We start from the raw sequence: 23,726 nt of genomic DNA, 5'->3' as shown, positions 1-23,726 counted from the left end.
CTCTATTGATCCTTTCGGCTAACAAAAGCGACAAAAGGGAGTTCTTTTGGACCGGATTACTATCTATGGCATATGCATTGTTTGACCCACACCTCTTCGAAGAAAAGAAGAAGCAAAAGTGTCTCCACATACATACATACATATATTATATATAGGTGCAAATACATGTAATGTTAGGTATAATTAGAATAAAAATGGTTAGTTCCTATTGCAGTATCAGAGTGGCGCAGCGGAAGCGTGGTGGGCCCATAACCCACAGGTCCGAGGATCGAAACCTCGCTCTGATACAACGGACATTGTTTTTATCTCCTCACTTTCTCATTTCCTTTCGTCTTTTTGCAAATATTCTTGAATGTTTCACCGTTTGTTTTCTGATGAATTTGAGTATTTTTTTTCTTTTATCTTCCTTTGGACCTACGTGGTTTCTGATGAGTTTGAGACTCCCCCACCTTTCTACTCAATGCATTGTATGCTTGAAATACACCATTTGCCATCGTTTCCTTTTCCATCCCGGAGATTGTCGTTGTCAAGTGCTGAGACCTAACAACACGAATCCTACAAACCATTCTCTATTCTCGATAGCTTCGATCGGAATCAATGCATAGAGATTATCTTCATAAACTGATTACATATTGATAAAATGTTCCTTGCCTTGCCTTGGGATTTGCTAGAAGGTTTCATGGATTTGGCCTACTAAACCACACAACTCCTACACATTGGATTGTATTTTAATGTCCACACCAATTTCACTCATAGCACCATGCAAGTAAATTATCTACAATGAATGCACCCTGCCAAAGACATGATGATATTGGCTATGGTATACAATTGATTCTTGAATGCAACTGTAGAAAGAAACATTGATTTGTTACAATGCTCTAATGCCACAAGAAGACTATGAACAATGACATCCATGTCAAGAGAAGACCAATTACATCCATATGGTGCCACCCAAACAATACATAACCTAACCAAGCAAGTTAACTGAACAATGTCAATGTACACGTTTGGTGAATCGGCCCGAAGGTGATGCTTGTTGACATTATTCAGTTCTCTCTCTCTCTCTCTCTCTCTATACACACACACAACATATGTATCATTTCCAATCTTCAAGAAGCTAGGGCTTTTGGCTCTTGAAGCTTTAGTCATGGTGTAAATAAAATCTATCAAGTCTCCTAGTCAACTTTGGGATAACTACACTCTCCCATCTGATCACACTACAATGGAGGGCAATATAAATAAGTTGTTTTTATGGTTCCGTGATACGTCCATCTAATTCTTATCATGGAAGGATATTCTTGTCTAAACTGAGAAAGAGATCCAAGTAAACAAATACATGAAGTGTGCTAATATGTCCTAAAGCTGTACACAGGACCTTAGGGTGTATGGTCTTCGATGATGCATAGGTACCCAATGTTGATTTCATGTGTGAGATGTACACTGACACAATGTAACAATTATGTGGACAAGCACATATTCTTCAATTAGTTCAAGTTGCTACCAGGCATGGCCCAACTTGTACATGACTGTATCTTTACCCTGAAGGAGCATAATAAACAAGTTTGAACACCATTCCACGAGGCTATGGAATATATATATAACATGGTTATCTTCAACGTGCATTATCTAAAAGGTAAGAATGACAAACAAGCAGTACATGTGTTATTTGTTTATCAAACGAAAATACAAGCATTTTTGTGTACAAAAAGGAAGTACAAGGTGTTATTTATATCGTAAGGAAATACAGGCATTTTTGTACACAAAAAAAGGGAATGCATGGCCTCTTTTGTATATCAGATGAGAATCAATACAAGCATTTCTTGTATACATTATTTTGCAAATTGGCTTTTATATCTCTTTGCAAATCACATTTATTTCATCACCATCTGAGTTTCAGTGAATGCTTTTATGCACCTCTTCCAACAGATGCATTTACTGCATCAGCAGCAGGTACGCCCAGGCCCTTGGCATGTATCGATACTCTCTCGGCTTCAGAAGGTCTATCACTCACAGGGGATACCGTGCTTTCTTCAAATTCCCGCAATTTTACTAGCTCATCTATCTTCCGGAATTGCCATGGCCATCGGGTATTGTACAAGAATTGACGAAGATCGAATCGATTGTCCTCAGGGGAGTAATTCTGCATGAGATTTCTCCTATTTTCAAAACTTAGGAAATTTCTCCTATTTTCAAAACTTATGAAGTTCAAAGGGGAATTTTTTAGAAAAAATAATCCCGTCAGTTAATTGTAAACTTCTAAACTACATATGCTTCAGGGAGCATACTCAGGCATATTCATATATCATGCAGGATATTATTCCCGTAGACAAAAATGCTTCTTTCAGTTGTAGTATCTTATTTGATCATTTAGAGATGGCACCATATATTTCTTTCTTTACTTAATCAATTTAGTTTCAACAAGGGACACATATTGATATTTTTGAAACCGCATGAATATTTTCCAATATTGCCCCTTATGATATTTAAAAAAGAATCACAAGATAAAAGCAGCCCTTATGTGCTGTTAATTCTTCCATTAATGGAGTTGATTTGGCCAGAGATGAGAACATTTAGCTCTTCAACAACCTATTTAGGCATTGACCCTCCTATACTGCTTTTTAATACATGCTTCTTACCTCGGCATGGTATGCTGGAGTAAGTGTTGTCATCTTATGGCGATTCATGGAGTAATACTTGAAGAAATCTTTGACTTTCACTGCAACTTGTGCTGGCATGAGTTTGCCTTCCCAATGATGACACAGATGCTAAGGATGGATATCAGAATATTAGTAGAACATTTCAAAAACTTCATCAATCTAAGAGATCATAACAAAAAGAGGCTACAGATGTACACCTTAAACATAGATACTGGACCACACATGAAGATCTTTCGAAGCCGCCCGTACATGGACAATTCCTCGTAAGTCATCCCCATATCAGCTTCATCTAGCTGTTAAAGACACAATTAACACTTATTTACAAAAGCTAACACCCCAAAATCACATATCAAGTAAGGACTTGATGAGGTCGACAACTTCAATATATAGCAATATTAGAAGGCAGAAGTTTCAGACCATCTAAGCTCACAACATCACAAGTTTAGCTAAAAGAAATATCTCATAGCTTAAACAGTACATGTTACTTATATAAATATATTCATTTTGGTTTGTCATTCTCCAGGATGAGACAATATAATATATCAGATCTCTGATTCAGTCCAATAGACCATATGGTTTCTTAAGAGACATTATTTTTTCTTTCTTTACCAATGCTAAAAGCAGATGCCACCACATACACACATACACATACATATAACATAAAAGTGATATTATTGCACAACATGGTATATATATGGCCATACATAGTTTTTTCATGCATAAGAACATTTACCAAATGTGTACAAATCGAATCTCTCATATATTCATTGTCATCATTTGAATATAATGCAGATTAAGTACATGAACTCACCTGCACATAATTGTGTCTGATTGGTTCTAGCTCTGCAGTAGGTGGGGCAGCCTCAATCTCAGCAAGAACTGGATATCCAAGATTTAATGCACCCCAGCGTAGAAACTTCCGCAAGTCTGTCTTACTTATACCTCCAATAGGGTTTATATCTGCTGAACTGCAATCATACTGTAAATCATCCAGACAATATGAGAATTCTCACAATTGAAAATGCCAGACTATTAATATATACATCATACAGTTATCTTTAACTTTCATATATAGTTTTCTGTTGCAAAGAAATTTCAAAATGCAAAACTGTTGCTTACCTTTGTTAAGTAACCACGTAAAGCCTCATCAACATTTGCACTGCCAAGAACTAGGAAGAATCCATGCTTGCTCCGAACCCATGGCATCAATGATGCAAGCATGAAAGCTACAACCATACGGACACGGGCCTGGATATTTTGTAGAGCAAGGTTTTCAGCTGTACTTCCTCCATCCACCTATATAAAGATAGAACTAATCAACTATTCGCGATTATATTATTTAATTTATGACTTAGTACCTGTCAAAGCCTTGGGAGTGAAATCTTACCTTAAATCGTGGTATTTTGCCTGTTATTGAACTAAAAAGGCAAACCAGTGCAGAAACAACAGAATCAATCTTTAGGTTCATGTGACTTGCCCCGATTTGAGTTGCTAACCGTTCTGCACGACTACGAGTTTCTTCCGAGCTGTTATCATAGATAAAAGTGAGGGGGGCCTACAATAAGAATCAACATGTTATTATTTTGTAAACCTTATCCATATTCACCTGTTCTCTGAACCCATGTACACAGTTTGGAAAATTCTATTTGCTAATTCTTTTGGATCATTTGGGATTTCTCCATCAGCATAAAGCCCAATCCGCCTTGCATCTGCCTCCACCTGCATATCTCCTTCATTTATTTCTGAAAGATAATAGATAGATAATTAGGTGAGCGATAGATACTACCATCAAATTCAGACATTTATAGCAAATTGTTTTTTATGGTACAAAATAAATTGCTTTACCCTTCACAACTAATTGGCACATACACCCAACAATTGCAGCAACGGAAGAACTATCAGCACCACCTGAAAGTGGTAAAAGAAAACCTATGGCACCACTACGACGCAAGTAATCCCACAGCCAACAAGCAGGCCCTAAAGCAATTTCCTCTTCTGGAAGATGGTACCTGACCTGCCCCACATAGTTTTTACTGTGACTAATCATAACGGTTGGTAGTGATTCAGTGAGGTTATATGGTCTACTGAGATTCAAAGCAAAAGATATTTACAAAAGAATCCTAGATCTAAAATAAAATCATTGTTCAAGATGTTTAAAAAATGAGAATGAAACAGAAATAACGGTAATTGTAAAAGTAAATGAATACAATACTTTTATTTTTCTGTAAAAGAGCAATATATTGAGGTCATTGCAGGGAGACAAACAATTAAGGCAGCATAAGACTGACTTATTTGTAAGAACTTCATTTCAAGACACCGATAGTTATCACCATTTTCTAGCTGATATAGCATCCTTACTCATGTCACCAGTCCTTCATATTGAGTGCTAGCAATAGTACATTATTCAGCACGAGAAATTTCTAATACTTTGAGAAGGACTGATTGGCAACATCATCCATGAGACGTCTTTACTTCAATGTGCTGAATGATCTATATCTTCTTCCTTAACTGATAGACAATGCTGTCCATGAGAATTCAACACTAAGTAACGACCTATAAATTAATTATGCTATGAGTCAATGAGAAAAATATGCAAATATATATCTAAACAATAGAATATGCAAGATACATGAACTACAATAAAGCGATGTCGGAACCGATAGAATCAAAATGGGCCACACCCTGTAAGCTCATTCTCTATAAATGATTATGCCGAATTTCTATCACTTCACTAGGTACAGCTTGCACACTCAAGAGTTCAGATATATGAATATAATAATTAAATAAAACCAACTCGGATTACATAAATAAAATATGATTTTTCTGCTTCAAAGAAGAGCAACCAAAATCAGATGGAAAATGTAAAAATTATGGGGAAATTTCAACCAAGATATGTTCTTCACAATTTTGTGAAGGGCATCAATCCCATATAAATGTAGAAGGATTCATGGCAGCTGAAATTGTTTCCTCAACACATGATCCAATTAATATACCATATTACAAAATTAATAGATGAATACTCTAAAACTTGTGCTATATGAATATCTTACTGACCTCGATGGGTAGATTTGGAAAACAATGAAATGTATCATAATCCTCACATAAGTGTCCATCAATGTCAACATAACGAAGAGGAGCCTGTTGGCTGGCTTGCTCTCGTAAGCTACTTATTGATCCTCTATAACTGCGTACCTGTATTCAAAGCCAGAACAGCCACAGAGATAATAATAAAAAAGAACTCATTTAGTTCCAAAGCATGAGATGCTTCATTCAAAGAACTATCATGCTTCACATATGCTAGCTTACTTTAGAATGCATTTCTCTCACTCACCGTATCTAAATCAACAGAGGCAGTTAAGACCTCCACATCCCGCAAAGAAAATTGTGATCCCTGGGCAACAATGTCTCCATTGACCACAATACATGCACAACCATCTGTGAAAATCGTAGAAAGAAAAAAGGTCTCATTGAATATACAAGCAGCAATAAGTTAGACAAGAGATTGTCTTCCAGAGCAGCAGCATCAGTATTAGTATTAGTAACATCAGCAGCACCTTGGTATCCGTTAACATTGCATGCATCACTTGCAATTATAGAAAAAGACACATAAAATCACTCAAATAACATATTTTAAGGTGATATGATGAAGTACAAGCATTATATACTGGATGACAATCAATAAGTTCATGCAATGTCAAGCATCATATGTCTGTATTGTATATATGTTATCTGTGTATGTGCATGTGCTCATAAACATATACATAATGCAGCATAATAGCTGTGGGAAAAAGTTGGTACGGAAATATTTCAATTTGTTTTCTTTTAACTTTTGGAAATATAGACAGCATGTGCACAACACGCAGTTAAAAATCCATTTGTGAATGCCTTCTTAACTACTATGCCACACAGACAATGCCTTTTTCTAAGTATTAAAAATCCTAAAAGGGCATGCAATATGTATAATGAAAAACACTAGGAGGTCAAGTTTAGGCCACTTGAACAATTCTGATGGTTTTGTAGTGCAGATAATATGTAGCCCTGTTTTCCAAAAGGAAAATGCAAAATAATGTTCATATTATAGATTGTAAGGATGATATACCGTAATAAAGGCGGCCACCATCACAACCTTGCTGGTTGGCATAGACATATACACCACCCATTTTGCTTGTAGCCCCTCGAATCAACTCAAGGCGCTTGTCGAGCTTCCTAAGCTGATGGTGGCTCCCGCTCCCATTAACGATGATTTCAACACCGTGTAATGCAAGCGAAATGTGAGGAGACAATGGTGTAAATAGCTCTTCACAAGTCTCTACGCCAATTTTCCTTTGTGACATAAAGGGGTTCAAGTAGTGAGAAATGCTGTTTTTTTAACACCATGAAACAATCCACATCAAAACTCTCTCAAAACATAAGGAGGGATTGGATATGTACGTGTCTGCAAAGGAGAGGCATGCATCTCCAAAGGGTGCACTTGATTGAGATATTTCCTTCGATATCATACAAGGAAGTTGAAGTTCTTCTAATTTTTGAGGATTTTTCCATGCTGAAAACCATCTTAATTCCCTGTAATTACCATCATTGGCAAGGTATAGCTTTGGTCGTATAAGGAGTATGTGACCATTGTGGCAAAATACACTACAATTGTATCGTACCCCTTCATATATCACTGGCATCCCAATTGCGCAAAGAATGCCATGAGTGAGATCTGATAATAGAAGTTCTTTCAGGCACTCCCACCTGAAACAGTATATTCGCATATCAAATAGCCATAATATTGAAATTGCACTATCTCATAAATTTGCATCATGAATATGAGTTATATATGTATAAATTAAGGCAGCATATGAATTGATCAAAAAACTTCCTTTAAAAGTTAGAGCAAATTATCTCAGAAATATATATTGAAGTAAGCAATTGTGCTCCACATCACCGCTAAATGATTCACTCACAAAGTAAGGATGAATCATTTACTCACGCATGAGTGCTGGTGTCTGGCTCCAAAAAATGGTCTTCGCACCCATATCCTGTGATTTCAAGCTCTGGACCCACTCGAAGTATTGCACCCTTGTCTTTAGCCTCTTGAATAGACTCCTTAATACGCTTCAGGTTCCCATCGAAATCCATAGCCCATTGATTCAAATTACATGTTGCTATTTTGATTGGCCTCATGCTTTTCTGTGTAAATGATGGATACGAATGGTTAGAACTGCACAATCATGGTGTTCTTCACAACTCTATCAAATGAAGGAGATTTTCATTTAAATAGCCCCTCAATATTTTGATAATTAAATGTAAAACCCATTATTGAAAAAAGAAATTACGTTCAAAAAGTGTAATGTACTCGTTGCCCCAATGTTCTATGACATTTGAAAAAAAAGAATAAAAAAAGAAGTTTTTTATAATGGTTTTCAAAGTCTGTATGATATGCGCAACAATAATCATGCATATTATACTGTGATCCTTACTACACGAACTGCGATACATAGTTTTCTATCACTTCTGCAAGAGAGAGATAATTTTAATCATGAAGAAGGTTATCGATTAAGTATGATAAGATGTTATCACATCTATATATGTATGTGTGCTTATATATATCTTATCATAGCATGGAGTTACAAGTTCCTGGACTCATTACATAGCTCTATATCATTCATCATAGCTAAGGAAACATATGCTTTTACAATTTTTGGCCATATCACATTGCTATATATTACCATATTATCATAGAACCATGCGACATTTAGGATTTATGTGTATACCATCATAGCCATGGAATCAAGCGTCTTTGGTAGTGGATTTATGGGTAAAATCACTACATTATGACAGTGAAGGAAGCACATGGATCTATGTTGCATATCCTACATTTGGATTTATGTGCAAATCATCATTATAATACTGTAGAAAAAGAGTCATGTGGGTGTTTATGTGTATGTTTATGTCCATATTTATGTAGATTGATGTGTACATTATATAGATAAAATGTGCATAGCATCATGTAATCATACAAGAGAAGGAACTATCAGTGACCGGAGGATGCGAGTGAGTTTAAATAAGACACAATTAAGGTAAACCAGTTATGATGCGCAGGAATCAAAACATTTGGAGATAGTTAATAATTACGATCTGAATTGTATGTGCAAAGGAGAGAATAAATACCAGGTATTGGTTGAGAGATAGATACCACCTCTTCTTTCTAATGGCTTTTTTTCTCTCCCTCTCCTGTTGTTGCAGATCAAATCTGTTTGCAATATCTTAGTACAAACACATACATACATACATACATATATATGTCTGTATGGTTAGGGCTTTCAGCTGAAGCTATGGACTACGGAGGAAACAGAGCATCCTCTGTTCTCCACCTCCCCCTCTTTTAGTTTATCTTTTACACAAGATGTAATCTCTTATTTGGTCTTATGGGCCATTTTGGCCTCTTAAAAGACTGTTAATATATCTTTCTTTCTTTCTCTCTCTATCTAACTCTATTATCATCATCATCATTAAGATTGTTAACTTGTTAATTGTTAGTTATTTTGTTACTGCATTTGGTCACATTGATTTGCTTGAATTCTCTTCCAAATTTGTCATTCCGAAGAAAATCCTGGCTCTTTATTAGGAGGGGATCCGATCTTAGTTAAGAGTGTTACTCGTTACTCGTTAATTCTTAGTTGTTTTGTTGCTTGGTTTGGTCACTAATGCTTTGCTTGAATTCTCTTCCGAATTTGTAAATACCGAAGAAAGTCCTAGTTAATTCTCGATCGTATCCCCTGACTACGTTTTGGAGGACCTTGGGTGTTTAATAGAATGCCATACCCCAATTTAGCTTTTTTGACGCTTCCCAAAGCATGTGTTAACTTGTCTCTTTTGAGAGAATTTTTGGATATTCTATCGACGAATGCTTGTCAAAGTTAGGGCTACTTTTTTTTTATGTGTTTTTTGTATCCGTTGACTACTTGTTTGATAGTTTAACAAAGTACTCGTAAGCTTTCCCAAAATACCCCACCTCTGGTATCAAATCCTATGTACGCATGTTTTCTTCCCCTCCCCCCCTCTTGAGAGAGCTTCTACAGGTGGGTGCGCCATCTGGCCTTATAAGAAGAGGGGGATTCCCTTCCTACCAAAAATGTACACGTAAGGAGGAGAAAATTGTTGGTATTTCCTTGAAAGGAAGAAGAGGGGAACTCGATTGGTGCTGAAAAATGTATCAATGTTATATATTACCTTTTGATTGGGGCTCTCTTGTTCTCTCTCTCTCTCTCTCTCTCTCTCTCTCTCTCTCTCTCTCTCTCTCAGGTAAAAACAGACAATTGCATTAATTGTATGGAAAATCCACTTGTTACAACACTTCTTCATCAAATCACATGTATTAATGGAACTTGGACGAATTCAAATCGAAGGATTCAACCATTTTGTTCGAACGAGAAATCACTCGAAGAGCTTGTCGATTGGGTTTCTCGAAGAATGAAAGATACAAATACACATACAAGATAGAGATACATATAGAGATACAAATACAAAATAGAGATACAAGACACATATACATATATGGATACAAGATACAAGATACAAATACATATATAGACATGTAAGGGGAGTTGAATGGATCACAACAACAAGACAACATGCCTGGGGCAAAAAAAGCTCAAAATATAAAAGCATGTGTCGGGACTACGTGACTAGAGTGAGGAAGAGGCTTAACGGAGTGTAGATAACAGGGGGGGCATGTGTACGAGCATCTTAGTTGATTCCTCATGCACAACTTGTATGTCGGCCCAAAAGAAAATAGAAGAATCTCAAAAGAAATTTAAAAGCCTAGAGAGTGTAATGTATGTATTATTTTTTATTAAGAGAATCGTGAAAGTGATATTTGTTGTGTTGATGTGGTAAAAGAGTCCCGATCAAAGTGTGTGAGAGAGAGAACAACCATAGACTAATTGGTGTTTATGAGGTCAAACACTGTATTTACAAGTGATTACTAATCTTTTGTATCATTGCTCCATTGAGTCTCTTAAATGGTTATCATCTAAGGTTGAAAAAAGAATAGAAAATACACAAATCTGATCATGTGTGATGGCAGATCTTAAAGTCTAGTTCGTATTCTAAATTGCCAATTAAGGATTGCCTTGGGATTAGCTCTAAATCATTCTAGACTAGCAACAGGCAATTGCTTCTTTTGCATTGTTGAAATAGAAGAAATACTCATTGTTTTATACAATGTCTGATTGCTTGTTAGATTTTGGGTTACATTTCCCAAATTTGACAAGTTTTATCTCGATGTTATTTGACGTCTAGACAGTGGGTGTTTGCATACTTTCCAAAGGTTAACCCAAATTTAGAGATGGAGATTGTTTTCCTATTTCAGAGATATTGGGGATTGCGTTGTAATTGGGGTATGCGTATGGAGTGAAAGCATATCCGTGAAAGTTAAGAGAGGTACTAATGTGTTAAATTTCTTTATCGGAGAAAGTGGAAATCTTAACAAATATGTTTCGGGTTTCTTTAAGATTCTTGCATTTAGTATATGTATCTAGAATGGTATTTCCAATCACCAGATCAGACTCTTTTAGACATCCACATTTTGCATACATATAAATAAGTGCATTCCCAACGATTGTGTCATACTCATACCCATTTTTCTTCACTTGATCGTGAATCATCTTTCCATGCTCTATGTCACCCATGGTGCCACATGCCTTCAAAATTGAAGAAAATAAAGCTTTATTTGGTTCAATATCATCTCTTTGCATTTCTTCAAAAAGAGTAAGGGCTATTGTACAATGTCCATGTTGAACATAACCCCATGATATATGGTCTTGAAAACCCGAGTTATCAAAGACTTTGCGAGGATCCTCTAGCATTTGGCATTTAGCATACATATCAATAATTGCATTCCCTATGTCCAAATGAACATCAAATCCAGTAATTATGAGTTGATTATGTATCTCTTTTCCTAATCCAAGTGCTTTGATGCTACAACAAGCTCTTATAATGCATAAAAATGTGACCTTTGTTGGAATCATGCCTGCATGTTGCATATCCTTGAAAATATACATTGCAGTTAAACAATTGCCTTGCTGAACATGGCCTATCATTAATATATTCCATGAAACAAAATTTCTTTGTGGCATTCCATTAAACACTCCCTCGGCATCATTTAGGCAAGCACATTTTGCATACACGTCCAAAAGTGTGCTTGCGAGAGCCACATCAGACTCCATACCAGCTCTTATAATCTCATCATGCAGAATCTTGCATGGTTTTATAGTTTCAATGCAACCACATGCTTTCAAAAAACACAACTAGATGACTATCTGGTTTTATACCGATCTCTTGCATTTGCTGGTAAAGAGAAAGTGTGTCATGACCAAATCCATGCTCAATATATCCAGTTATCATAGCAACCCACAGCGCAACATTCCTTTGTGACGTAACATTGAACACATTTCTTGATTCTTTTAAACATCTGAATTTTGCATATGTAACAATGAGACTGCTGCTGATATCAACATCCATATAAAGACCAATTCTTATAATTTGATCATGTATTTCCATGGCATGTTTGATGGATCCAGCACCCACACATCCTTTTTAGACAGTTGTGAAGATAACCCGGTGTGGTTGTATGCCTTCGGCTTGCTTGTTCTCAAAACATTCCAGATCAACCATGCTAAGCCCATTTTGGAAGTATCTAGAAATCATTGATCCCCATTGCACTAAGCTTTTGTTTGAGAAGCATCTTGAAGCTAATTGAATTGCTTACAAAGAACAAAGAGAACACAATAAAAGAAATATGAAAGCAAATCTTGTGACTTGCATTTTGGTCTCAATTTCTTATAACTTACACTTTGATCTCAGATTTTGTTGCTTGGATTTAGATTGATTTGTGAATAAGCTATTGGATCACTTTGGTATCTAGAGAAAAGCAAAAGCAACTCTTGCAATTCACATTTTGGTATCATATCTTGTGACTTATATTTTGATTGATTTGTTGAAAAGTGGTTGGACTACTCAACTCTATTGGAAAGAACAACAAAACAAACTCTTCTGACTTAGATTTTGAACTCCAATCTTGTGACTTACATGTTGAATGCCTTATCTAAGAAGAAGCATGATAGTTTTGCTCTCTTGAAAAAGCACCAAGGATCATCTTCTGACTTGATTTTGATTCGCATCTTGCAATTAAAATGTCAACTGATTTGTTGAAAAATAAGTGTGCTTATATAAAAACTGGATCCTCACTTAAATTTTCAGCACAGGTCTTATGGCTGAAATTTCAATTGTTTTATGAAGAAGAAGGCGGATTACTTTGGCCTCTCAAAATAAGCACAATTGGAGATTTTGCACCTTACATTCGGCAGATTGGTCAAAGAAAGTAGTCAGATTATGTAATAGTTTCTACCTCAGTTACAATTATAACATCGGATCTCGTGGCTCACATTTCAACCTATTTATTCAAAGAAATGCCAGGTTATGTAATTGCAACCCTCAAGGTACCCTTCAATCATGCTTTAAAAAACTACAAATACATGCATATGTGCTCAATTACATTCATGTAACTTCACATTTCAGCCTAATGGCCGAAAAGACAGCAGCAGTATATTATAATTACATTCCTCGATGCATCTTTCCAATCATATCCAAAGATATTGTTTACCACTCATCCAGAGATTCAATTTACATATGTGCTCAATTTAATTCTTAACAATTTACTTTTTTGAGCTACAGATCAAGAAAAAAATTGTATTTATGTTATAGTTAATATACACCAATGTACCTTTCCAATCATGCTTAAAAAAGGATTGAAACTCTTAAATTTTCATAAATATCCTGATTCCATTCTTTCCTCTTTTGGGGGACGAAACTGAACGAAAACAGGAAATGGTAAACAGAAAAGAGCCACCATTTGGTTTCGACAAACAGCAAAAAGCAATCCCACCCCGTATTAACATGTTTCTCAAGGGCCTTTCAGATGAATGTGTGTACCTGGTTAGACACTGCTTTTCATGTCCAGGTAAAAGAGCGAGCTATGGTACAGAATCATTCATTCTCTCTAATTGTCTCTGTATCTCTGTGTCTCTAGATAAATTCAGATGGTAGACAGATCCTTTCTCTTTCTCTCTTGCACAGCATACACACCATGTATCATACATTAGAATGTTTTAACATGTTACCCTAGAGTGATGATAGCATGGATTTATAATCATATACATATCAATATGCTCATGATTAATTATTGATAGCACCCAACAGAGGTTCCAAACAACAATCATGGGTTTGGGTTGGGTCAAAACAATTCAATCACAGAATATTTATTCAACATACAGTGAAGTCCAAAGAAGACTAATTGCCTTGTTTGAGACATTTTTTTCAACTTTGAGATGTCATATAGATTAGTACCTAAGAGTTGAGTTATATTCTTATCAATAGTGGCGATGTATCAGAGATGAATGTGATTCTATATTTAAGGTTTCACTTCATGCAATAATTTTGTATGTTGCACATACAAATCATCGTCACAATGTGGTGAAGCCAAGTATGTTGCATACATGTTGTCTATATATTGAGAAAGTGCCCACATTGATTTTCACAGTTAAAGTTGTGCCATGAAGTGTTGTTCTATGTGACATTGATACCAGTGACAACAAGGACAAATCCCTTTCACTTGTAACCTCAATTCAACTAGTATACCACATCAGCTTGATCCAACTATTTGGCCCCTCTCTATGAAATAAAGAGAGGTGATGTTTTTGCTATCGGTATGCATGCTTCCAATGTTAGTGTGATAAGGATTACATAAGGTTACAAACCCAAATGTTGATGAGATGAAACCCACAACTTTTGGTTACATTATATTGCATATCATAGCATGAAAATGCAATCAAGGGATCAAATTCGATCACATATGCCCCAAAGATCTTAAAACCTCCTACCACCCACCCCCTATAGCAAACTTACAACCCTAGGTAATTGCTCTACCATTGTGTTGCTTTATTTTTCCTACCTACAAAACATTAGGAATGGAAAATTCATTAAAATCAAAGAAATGATCCATTTTCTCATCAATTGGATTTAGAGTATATTCATTAAGTCTCAAGGTCTAAAAACACAACCCTCCACATGTTGGCAAGACATTCTTAGTATAAACAGTCCAACTAATGTAGACATATAATACATGTATTATCACGCACCATAAGGTCAATTTTGGTAAGCAGCAAAATTCATCAAGGTTACTAATTGCAAGGTTCTAGGACATAGGGATTGCTGCAAGGTGTAGGGCTTACTTGTTATCTCTTACTAGGAGAGTTATCTGAATGAAGTATCATATTGTGAGTATTTCATTGCTGCATGGTTAGTTCAAAATAAGTTAATGCACAACACTTAAACGGTGACATGAAATCAGAATTTCAAGGAGTGGAAGTTGTAACTAGCAAATATTTCCAAATTGTTCTCTATTATTATTTACAAAAGGTCACCGATTGAAGGTTTGAGAGATGGGAAGAAAAGAGACTGCACAAGCCTAACCAAGTTGAAAATATTTACAATTGTTTGATTGTGACACATTCCACTAGCACTTTATCTTTTCATAGATAGATTCACAAGTAACCAAAACAAACCCTCCCCATAATTTTGTCTGCATTTGGTTCTCTATTCTCCTTCTTTCATTCATAGCTCCACAAGCCCCCACCCCAGTTGTGTTCACACTGTCTTTACACAAGGAATTTTGAAGCCTTCATATTTTAGAGCTAAAGCTCTCAGCTCTTTTCTTCTTTTCTGCAGCCTCTCAGCTTTTTCCTTCGACGGTATTTTCTACAATTTTCAAGTCAGCAACAGTGACACAACCAGTTGATGATTTGTAGATGCTGACATGGTATTGTTGACCTGGTGTTCATGATCTTTCCCTATCCTTCCTCTTGCAAGAAGAAGCCTTTATGCGAGGTTTTTATTTATAAAGACTATATGAGGTTTGTAATTCAAATGTACAAAAGGTTTTCAAATATAGTCTTGAAAGGGATTTAGCCAGTTGAAGGAATTGCCTTCAAATCCTTTTATCGTATTTGAATAAGCATATATCCAAGGGCCAACAATATGGAATTGACTCTATGAAATTACCCCAAAAAATTGATCTTGTTCGTTCCTCCATTCAGGCAAAAAGTCACCATTTGATCTTATATCAAATATCATCTGGACCCACGTATATATCTCAGTTACTTAGCTTCGGCACTGCCCACAGCTTTGAAACCCCTCCAGTTCTATGCATATCATCAGAATCATCAGAATCACTGCTAGACGATGATCTTGAAGTGAAGCGATCTTCCAAGAGAAGCTGTACAACCTGCTTAAGACCAGTGTGGAAAAGTCCAAGTTAAGCTTTCAATTGGTATAATGCACAAAATATTGCATGATTTGTCCAAATTCCAAACTTTAGTATTGATTAAGCATGCAAGACATAAATAATGTTTCATGTCTTCCCTCCACCTTAAACTGGAATGCTTATATGATGTGTAAGAATGTTGCCAAAACAAGATATCCATGTTCCTGAGATTCCAGTTGTCAGTTTCAAAGCAATCGCAAAGACATGCACATAAATGAGGCTCTACGATCTACAGAGACCCGTATTATAGAATTGAGGATATAATCTAGAAATCATTATCCTACTTCTGATCCACATAAATCATGTTCTGTGCCTTGCCTCCACTCAAACTGAAATACCTATATGACATCAGACACTCTTGCCTATATTAGTGTTTTCTGCCTGAAAATTGACAGACATGCAAAAGCTCTATGTTCTATGAAGACTCACAGATTGCAAATAACATTATGATAATATTAGCACTATTAGCATAATCATGATAAAATCCATACAAAAAGAAGAGCAATGAGAGTACAGATGTGATAGAAACTTCATATAACTATTGGCATAGGACACCTTAGTCATTGTAGCCAGGGCTGTATGTACTGAACTTTTGTAGAAGGGGCATTAGCTTGGTAGTGACCAGATGTGATAGAAACTTCATATAACTATTGGCATAGGACACCTTAGTCATTGTAGCCAGGGCTGTATATACTGAACTTTTGTAGAAGGGGCATTAGCTTGGTAGTGACAATGGCGTCTATAGATCCTCTCCTTTCTTGAAATCATTAAAAAGAAGATAATGTGAGCAAAGCTGTTAATAGCAGCAGCGGAAGAGTTAGAACAAAATAGACACAGCCAAGCTGTGAGAAGGCTGTTAGACAGCAGTAGAAAAAATGGTTGCAAAGAGTAGCAGCAGAAAATAATCTTATTACAAAAGAGGCTGGTATAAGCCTATTTATACAAAATTGGGAATGGTTGTTTGGTAGTTAAGAGACTCTTGTACTACCAAACAGGTACAATAAACTAGGAATAAAAGGGAATATCTTGGAAAAAGTAGAAGAGAAAAAAAAGGCATTTAAAGAGTTGCAGATTCTAGAGAGAGAAGAATCTGGTAAAAGAGAGAATGTAGTACAGAGATAATAAAGATGAAAGAGAGTGCAGGTCTGGAGCTGCCACCCTCCAACAGATAAAAGACATTACACTTAGACTACCCACAATGGCTTCAATGAGTGATCTTCATTTCCAGGACAGTATACAATGTCACTGCCTGGCACCACACATGTATTATGCTTTTTCAGATAGAGATTGCAGAATGTGTAAAATGAAAGATAACTAAAACCATTACTTGAGTTGGTAGCATTGGCTTCAATAAGTGAGCTTGACTTCCAGAAACAGCACATACCGGAGGGCCCTTTCCTGGCAACCACATGCACATATCACACCTCTTGCAAAATGCTCGATTTGATGAAAACCATTGTAACGGATGTCCTGCCAGAAAGATAAAATAATACAGCAAAACTAAAAAACCCATTTCAAGTTCGGGTATCACAACAAAAACAAAGACTAAACTCAAAGGAATTATTAAAGTAAACTTGACACCAGGAAAAATGATAAAAGACAAAGATAATGTATTCATCCTCTTTTTTAGCAGAGTAACTTCAGTTCCCCTCATTTCTTTTGACTTAATGATTTATGTGAAACAGCTTAAAAAAGAGGAATCCCCTCATGTCTTTTGACTTTATGATTTATATGAAACAGCTTAAAGCAGAGAAAAAGCATTCACAGCAGACAACACATCACACAGATAAAAAATGATAAATTACTTGTGATAGCATCTTTGAACTTCTTTTTCCACAAGTCGTCATTGCTTGCATTTACCACTATTGTACTGGTCCTTCTTCCTTCAAGAGATCGACTAATTTTGTAGGCATATATTCCCAAAAAGTTAAATTTAAAAAGCTCCTCCCAAAGCAACTCATCATTTGCTGCTATTCTCCATGACCTGAATGCAGAAAGTAAAGATTAATGCTGATAATTCCAACAACTAATTTGGATATCATTGAGCTAATAAATTGTTCAATATGATACCTGCAAACGGCAGCAGCTCTTGCTAGAGATCGAGCATCCAAATGTCGAAAAACTTGCCCGAGAATGTCAAACCCAAACTCAAAATGAACTAAAATGAGATAAAAAGGAAAAGAAAACAATAAGAGAGTTATAAGGTTGACTTCAAATACAGACAGCGTTACCAATTTCTCAAAGGCTGAAACAAGGCACAAAAAGAAATAACGTAGAACAAACCTTCTTCAGTATTGAGAACTTTTTTCCTCCGCCTCTGAATAACTGCAGCATGCTTAAACTCACTAACAACTTGAACTCTTCTCTGTCGTGGTAATACAACTTCAGCTGCATGAACTACTTTTGTCACAGCAGCCAACTCTTGGGTTGTTTCTAATCTGTAGTATTAATCAACATGTTTATTTAAACCCAAATACATGGAAAGACAATCATCCTCACTTCCAACAAAGACATTTCTTCAGTGCTTCTTTACAGTTTGTATGGTTGTGGCACCTAGTGAAGATCACAGGATAGAAATGTTACCACATTAGTGTTTGAATATCAGTTCACCAGACTCAGACCTTTGTGCAACAATATGGTTGTTTGCACACTATATTCTATAGTTTTGGCATCATGTTTCAACAATTTACATAGTTCACTTTGATATTGTGAATTCCGTTTCAGCAATATGTTGCAATAATTTGGATAGTTGAATCCTCATATTGTTTCGGCACCACATTTGCAATCATTTAGAGTCGGCATCAAATGCAATGGACAGGCTTTCAAAACGAGCTCATAACTTTGGATCACGTATTGACCCTTCGAGCCCTTATAGAGGAGGGCAGATATTTATTGCTGCTTTGTGGATTTCAAAAAGCCTTCGACACTGTACTGAACACTAAGCTCATGCAGCAGCTAGAAGCCCTTGGTGTCCTTGTAGATATGCAACAGGAAATTTATGCATTGTATGAATCTGTCAGCAAAAATGCAACCTCCCAATGAGTTGTCAGGGGTTGTGGCTAGAAAATTTGGAGTAAATCAAAGATGCCCACTATCACCCACTCTCTTCGGCCTCTACATAGATGAGGTAGCACATTACATGGAGAGATTTGGTGTTACGGGTATGACCATAAATTATCTCGTGGTAAGTTATATTATAATATTCTATACACGTATAAAGTGTGAGGGTTAAATGAGAGTGTAAAGAAGGGAGGATTACTTTTAATCCTTGGAATTGAGACAACCCATAAGGGCCAAGTGTGAACTTGCCTGGGGGCCTTAGGTCTGGCTATAAATATGAGGCCTAACTACCCTCGTTAGACACATCATTTGACTACGTTGAGACTCTAATAATGTGGCAAAGAGACTCTTGTAGCGAGCACGCCAATACCAGGTATGACACAATGCCACAACGGTGGTATGGGACGCCGATCAAGGCTCAAGTCCATCTCGATCCCTTCGCTCAGGGGTGGTCAGGTGGATCGGCACCCTTCTTTCTCTCTCTTCTCTTTATAACTATCTTATATTTCCTTATCTTATGCTTACATTAGGATTAAGCTCTAACATTTGGCATTCAGGAGCATGGCTAATGAGCACAGCCATACAAATATTACTGTGTGCTCGTCTTTGACTCTCTAGAGGGACTACAGAGACATCTAACTGCCTTAAAATCATTTTGTCCAGCCAAAGATTTGTTGGTAAAAAAAGATCGAATTAAAGTGATGATGTTTAGCACCATTCAAGTATGGGTAATGAGGCCAGAACCAGAATCCTTTGTGGGAGAGGAAAAGGTGGCATACACTCAATTCTACACATATCTAGGACTAGCATTCACAAGGCCTCGATTATCCTTACGTGAGGCTGCCTATGCTCCACTTTCTCATGGATATGCAGCTCTCTATGCTTTTGAAAGATAATGTGCATGTATACAACTTCACAAGCTACAAACTAAAATGTGGCTATTTGATATACTTGTCACACCAACTCTTCCCTACAATGTAGAAACCAAGAAGCTGAGTCTTAACAAAGGAGATAACTGGAAAGATTTGGAGAGACCTTTAGCCCCAATGGTTGCTGACTGATATCCAACAGCTTTGGGAGCTGCCCAAACTCAAGTTTGGCATTTATGACATCAAAACAACTTGCTAAACATGGTGATAATCACTATTGGTATGCTGAAATGCAACAATGGTTCAAGTCATGTGGCATAAACATAAAAGCACTACCCCCATTCCACTATAGCCTGATTGTCCCATCTAAAACATGACCAAAGCAAAAAAGAATAGAGTGATCCAAACTGATATTATCAAGTTTGATAACAAAAAAACATGGATCAGCCCCACAAAATCTCTTGGCAGGAAGATGGCACACTATAAGGCACACTTTTTAACGCATTGGAGGATGGATTCATTATCAGGAGATCTTATATGAACAAAGATCTATCCTATGCGCTGCGCTGTGTAATAAGGCAGCTGCAAACCTCTTCCCTTCAGTTAGAGATAGAGGTAGGCAGATATGCACCCTATGTTTTCTGGGACAGATGGAAAGCTAGTTTGTACCCATTAGTTTGGTTAGCACTCGGCACAAGCGTCATTTCTATTTATCATTATTTAAAAGTAATAATATTGGCGTTCACTAGTAGAGTAGAGGAAAGGGACATTGTCTACAAATTCGTATAAAAAATTCCTCACTTTTGTCAATCCGGAAATCCGAGTCTTTCTTTTGAAACAGCCATGATTGTTTGTGTATCAGCATCAATTCTATCATGTATATTTGTACTGACTTATCTCTGGAAGAAGATGTTTGTCGTCAGCCTTGCTATACATTTCTGACGAACACTCATTGTCATGAACCACCCATCCATACATGCACCCATCATTCGCCTTGATAAATATTGACTCATAATCAAGGGTATTGTGTGTACACACATAGCACCTAGGGTATCTTACAAGCTATTTTTCGCTAGAACGATAATATAAAAGAAACAACAATCGGAGACTTACTCTTGCAATCGCCGAATCGCAAACAAAACGTCTTGGAAAACTATGGTTTGCAGCGACTTGGGTGCATCTTGATACACTTTTTCCAAGATGAGAGCGAGCTCATCGCATGCCTGTGCGAAATTTGACCTGAAAAGAAATCGGAGAAAAACACGGCAAAAGGAATGGTCACTACAAAAACGAATCACAGAGAGAGAGAGAGAGAGAGAGAGAGAGAGAGAGAGATGAATTTGAACATGATCCAAAAGGATGCGAGACACATATAACAACAGAACAGCAGAAAAGAAGAGGAGAAGGGGATTCAAGAAATTATAGAGAGCGATTTTAGAGGTGTAGGTAGGTATGTTAAAACCTGCTTGAGAGGGCTTGCGCTAATCCGAGTTGTTGATATCGATCCTTCATCATGAGAGAGGTAAGATCAGATTGGCAGACATGGCTATGGACCTTTACATATATCTAATCTTCCTTCCTTTTTCTTGTCTTCATGAATCATCAGCAGCTTCTCTTGTCTTGTCTTGTGAGCTGTTTGTTTGTTATAGGAGGAGGAGACAGGCCAAAGCTTGGCCATATTACTCTCTCTCGGCTGTTGTCTGTCCGGAGGAGATTTTGAAGGTATCTGATATACTTTTCTTAGTAGAAACACATCAGAATCCCAAACCGAAGCCGTCGTCCAGAGGAGATTTTGAAGGTACCTCATATACTTTTCTTAGTAGAAACACATCAGAGTCCCAAACCGAAGACTGCCACGAGTTTGAAGATTTTCCGTCGGGAATCTGTCTCTAGACAAAACCTCACATCGGCACACACACTGCTAGAGGGTCTGGACGGGTTGCAATATTATCTCGGGGAGAGAGATACAGAATAGGATAGAAAATACTAAAAACTGACCCAGATGCTCGTTTATTGTGGGTGAAAAGTCCTCACTAGCATGGATCAAGCGATATTTATCGCCATTTGTTACTTCTCCCCCCCGAAAGGATCCCGGTATAATATGGCTGGAGACGCAAGTATAGTTGATGAAGGAGCGCCACATGGGCCTTCTCCGTACGAACCTTTGTCAGATGATATAATCCAATATTCTTCTAAAGGGGAAGTCTTTGTTGTAAGAGATTTCAATGCAAGAACCCAGTTTCGACAATGCGCAATATTTCAGATGGATAAAAACCTAGAAATGGTGAACGTCGACCCTTTAGCCATAGGCATAACACGTAGATCAAAAGATTGAGGTGCGGATGCCACAAGCTTTGGCCATCATCTGCTTGAACTCAGAAGTAGAAACCAGATGATCATATATAATGGCTTAACCAAGTGGCCGGGCTCGAAAGAGCTCACATGTTTCCCACATGGAGGAGGGGAAAGCACAGTTGATTACCTAATAGGACGCCCTGAAGCTACCCACATGATTAACTCCTTCCGGGTGGCCCCATGCCCTATTGGTGCCGATCACAACTTCCTATACTTTGAGCTAAAGTGCGACACCTCCAACACCACCAACCCTAGTCAACCAAACCATCACACCACAATAGATTTCACACATGAGCTCTTTGACATCTACTCCTGACATGTTCAAGCCCATCTCTCCTCTCTTGATCCTTCCCTGCCTTTAGAGGATCTCAATACAAAACTCACACACATCCTTCGCTCAACAGCAACCAATAGCTTCCCATACACGAAACACTCCAATCACAGTAGAATAGGCTCTATGCCACAAACAAGTGGTATGATAAGGATTGTAGAGACTTGTATGAACAACATAAAGTATCGCGACTTAGTGGTACGATTTCCTCAGTACATGCTTGCAAAGAGATGCATAAGATGACACATCGTAAAAGACGAGCCTGCGAAGCGTCTCAATATTGGGAGCTCTACCACATGCTCATGAGTAGGGAATGCGCCCTTGCATGGAAGAGACTATGTGAACTGCGACTACAAACACCCATGATTCGAGGATCCCAACACTTGGCACACATATGCAAAGAGACTCTACCACATCCCGAACCAACCAACCACCCATCCCCATGCCCATGCCCATGCCCTCCACACCTCGACCTACCATGGGGACACTTTTCACGACCTCTAGGGTCACAAAGGTAATAAAAAAACTACATCGTAGGAAATTCATGGACCACACAGGTTTACGAGCCGAACACATCATATATGCTCGAGAGTGCCTAGCCCCTTTTCTCATACTAATCTTTAATCGTGCCCTCGCCGAGGGTTTTCCACCACAGTGGACCATGAACACAGTGGCCCCTATACATAAAGGAGGTGACCCAATGGACCCAAATACATATAAGACCATTACGATAGGTCATGCGCTCTCTAAACTATATGGTGCAGTAATGGAAGCAGAGCTCAACGATTATAGGGAAACCTTAAGTCTTCGAGCACCTGAGCAGGCTGGTTTTAGACGAGCCTTCTCCACTATTGACCATATCTTCACACTTAGATACTTAAATGACCAGACGGAGGCTCGCAAGAAGAAACTATATTGTTGCTTCGTGGACTTCCACAAAGCCTTTGACATAGTTCCTAGGGAGCGGTTGTTTTATAGGCTCAAAAGCTTGGAGATACGAACTAACATGATTTGGGCCATCTATGCTCTATATGAGCAAGTCTCTGGGTGTGTAAGATGTCCAGGTGGGCTATCCGATTGCGTCA

The 23,726-nt window shown here is 37.4% G+C and overlaps 3 protein-coding genes and 1 non-coding gene across 9 annotated transcripts; 1 reads left to right on the top strand and 3 right to left on the bottom strand.

Moving 5' to 3' along the window:
• The first annotated feature begins 215 nt into the window (after window positions 1–215).
• TRNAM-CAU (transfer RNA methionine (anticodon CAU)) lies at window positions 216–287 on the top strand. The gene has a single exon. It is a non-coding gene; the product is annotated as a tRNA-Met (tRNA).
• Window positions 288–1,644: 1,357 nt separating this feature from the next.
• On the bottom strand, window positions 1,645–9,027 carry LOC147862248 (carbon-nitrogen hydrolase family protein). 4 transcript variants are annotated; one of them, XM_087322173.1, is made up of 14 exons: window positions 8,814–9,027; window positions 7,633–7,832; window positions 7,089–7,394; window positions 6,757–6,980; window positions 5,989–6,092; window positions 5,712–5,849; window positions 4,503–4,671; window positions 4,264–4,399; window positions 4,045–4,183; window positions 3,777–3,953; window positions 3,469–3,636; window positions 2,855–2,950; window positions 2,637–2,765; window positions 1,645–2,140 (listed from the first exon to the last, which is right to left on the bottom strand). In XM_087322173.1, exons 2-14 carry the CDS (start codon window positions 7,824–7,826, stop codon window positions 1,907–1,909), a joined length of 2,214 nt encoding a protein of 737 aa, XP_087178299.1. In that variant the 5' UTR covers window positions 7,827–7,832; window positions 8,814–9,027; the 3' UTR covers window positions 1,645–1,906. The 4 variants fall into 4 exon arrangements, with proteins under 4 accessions (XP_087178299.1, XP_087178298.1, XP_087178300.1 ...); XM_087322172.1 differs by having other exon boundaries at window positions 8,842–9,027; XM_087322174.1 differs by lacking the exon at window positions 8,814–9,027 and having other exon boundaries at window positions 7,607–7,742.
• Window positions 9,028–11,098: 2,071 nt separating this feature from the next.
• Window positions 11,099–11,872, bottom strand: LOC147862247 (pentatricopeptide repeat-containing protein At4g18520, chloroplastic-like). The gene has a single exon (XM_087323085.1). The coding sequence runs from the start codon at window positions 11,870–11,872 to the stop codon at window positions 11,099–11,101; it is 774 nt and encodes a 257-aa protein (XP_087179211.1).
• A 3,210-nt stretch (window positions 11,873–15,082) lies between these two features.
• LOC147862246 (F-box family protein) lies at window positions 15,083–21,527 on the bottom strand. Of its 3 annotated transcripts, none has more exons than XR_015530040.1 (9): window positions 21,418–21,527; window positions 21,069–21,194; window positions 18,310–18,464; window positions 18,097–18,184; window positions 17,832–18,010; window positions 17,354–17,496; window positions 17,185–17,275; window positions 16,617–16,783; window positions 15,859–15,987 (listed from the first exon to the last, which is right to left on the bottom strand). XR_015530040.1 is itself a non-coding variant. In XM_087322668.1 (7 exons), the coding sequence occupies exons 1-7, from the start codon at window positions 21,468–21,470 to the stop codon at window positions 15,856–15,858; spliced, it is 876 nt and encodes a 291-aa protein (XP_087178794.1). In that variant the 5' UTR covers window positions 21,471–21,527; the 3' UTR covers window positions 15,083–15,855. The 3 variants fall into 3 exon arrangements, 1 of the variants encoding a protein (XP_087178794.1); XR_015530039.1 differs by having other exon boundaries at window positions 16,617–16,809; window positions 17,202–17,275; XM_087322668.1 differs by lacking the exons at window positions 16,617–16,783; window positions 17,185–17,275 and having other exon boundaries at window positions 15,083–15,987.
• Window positions 21,528–23,726: the final 2,199 nt, after the last annotated feature.

This window comes from Azolla caroliniana, unplaced genomic scaffold (genome assembly GCF_043228905.1).
Source record: "Azolla caroliniana isolate FFs.n. ecotype wild unplaced genomic scaffold, voAzoCaro1.0.p SCAF_7, whole genome shotgun sequence".
NCBI lineage: Eukaryota > Viridiplantae > Streptophyta > Polypodiopsida > Salviniales > Salviniaceae > Azolla > Azolla caroliniana.
This window is presented reverse-complemented; position numbering and strand designations above follow the sequence as displayed.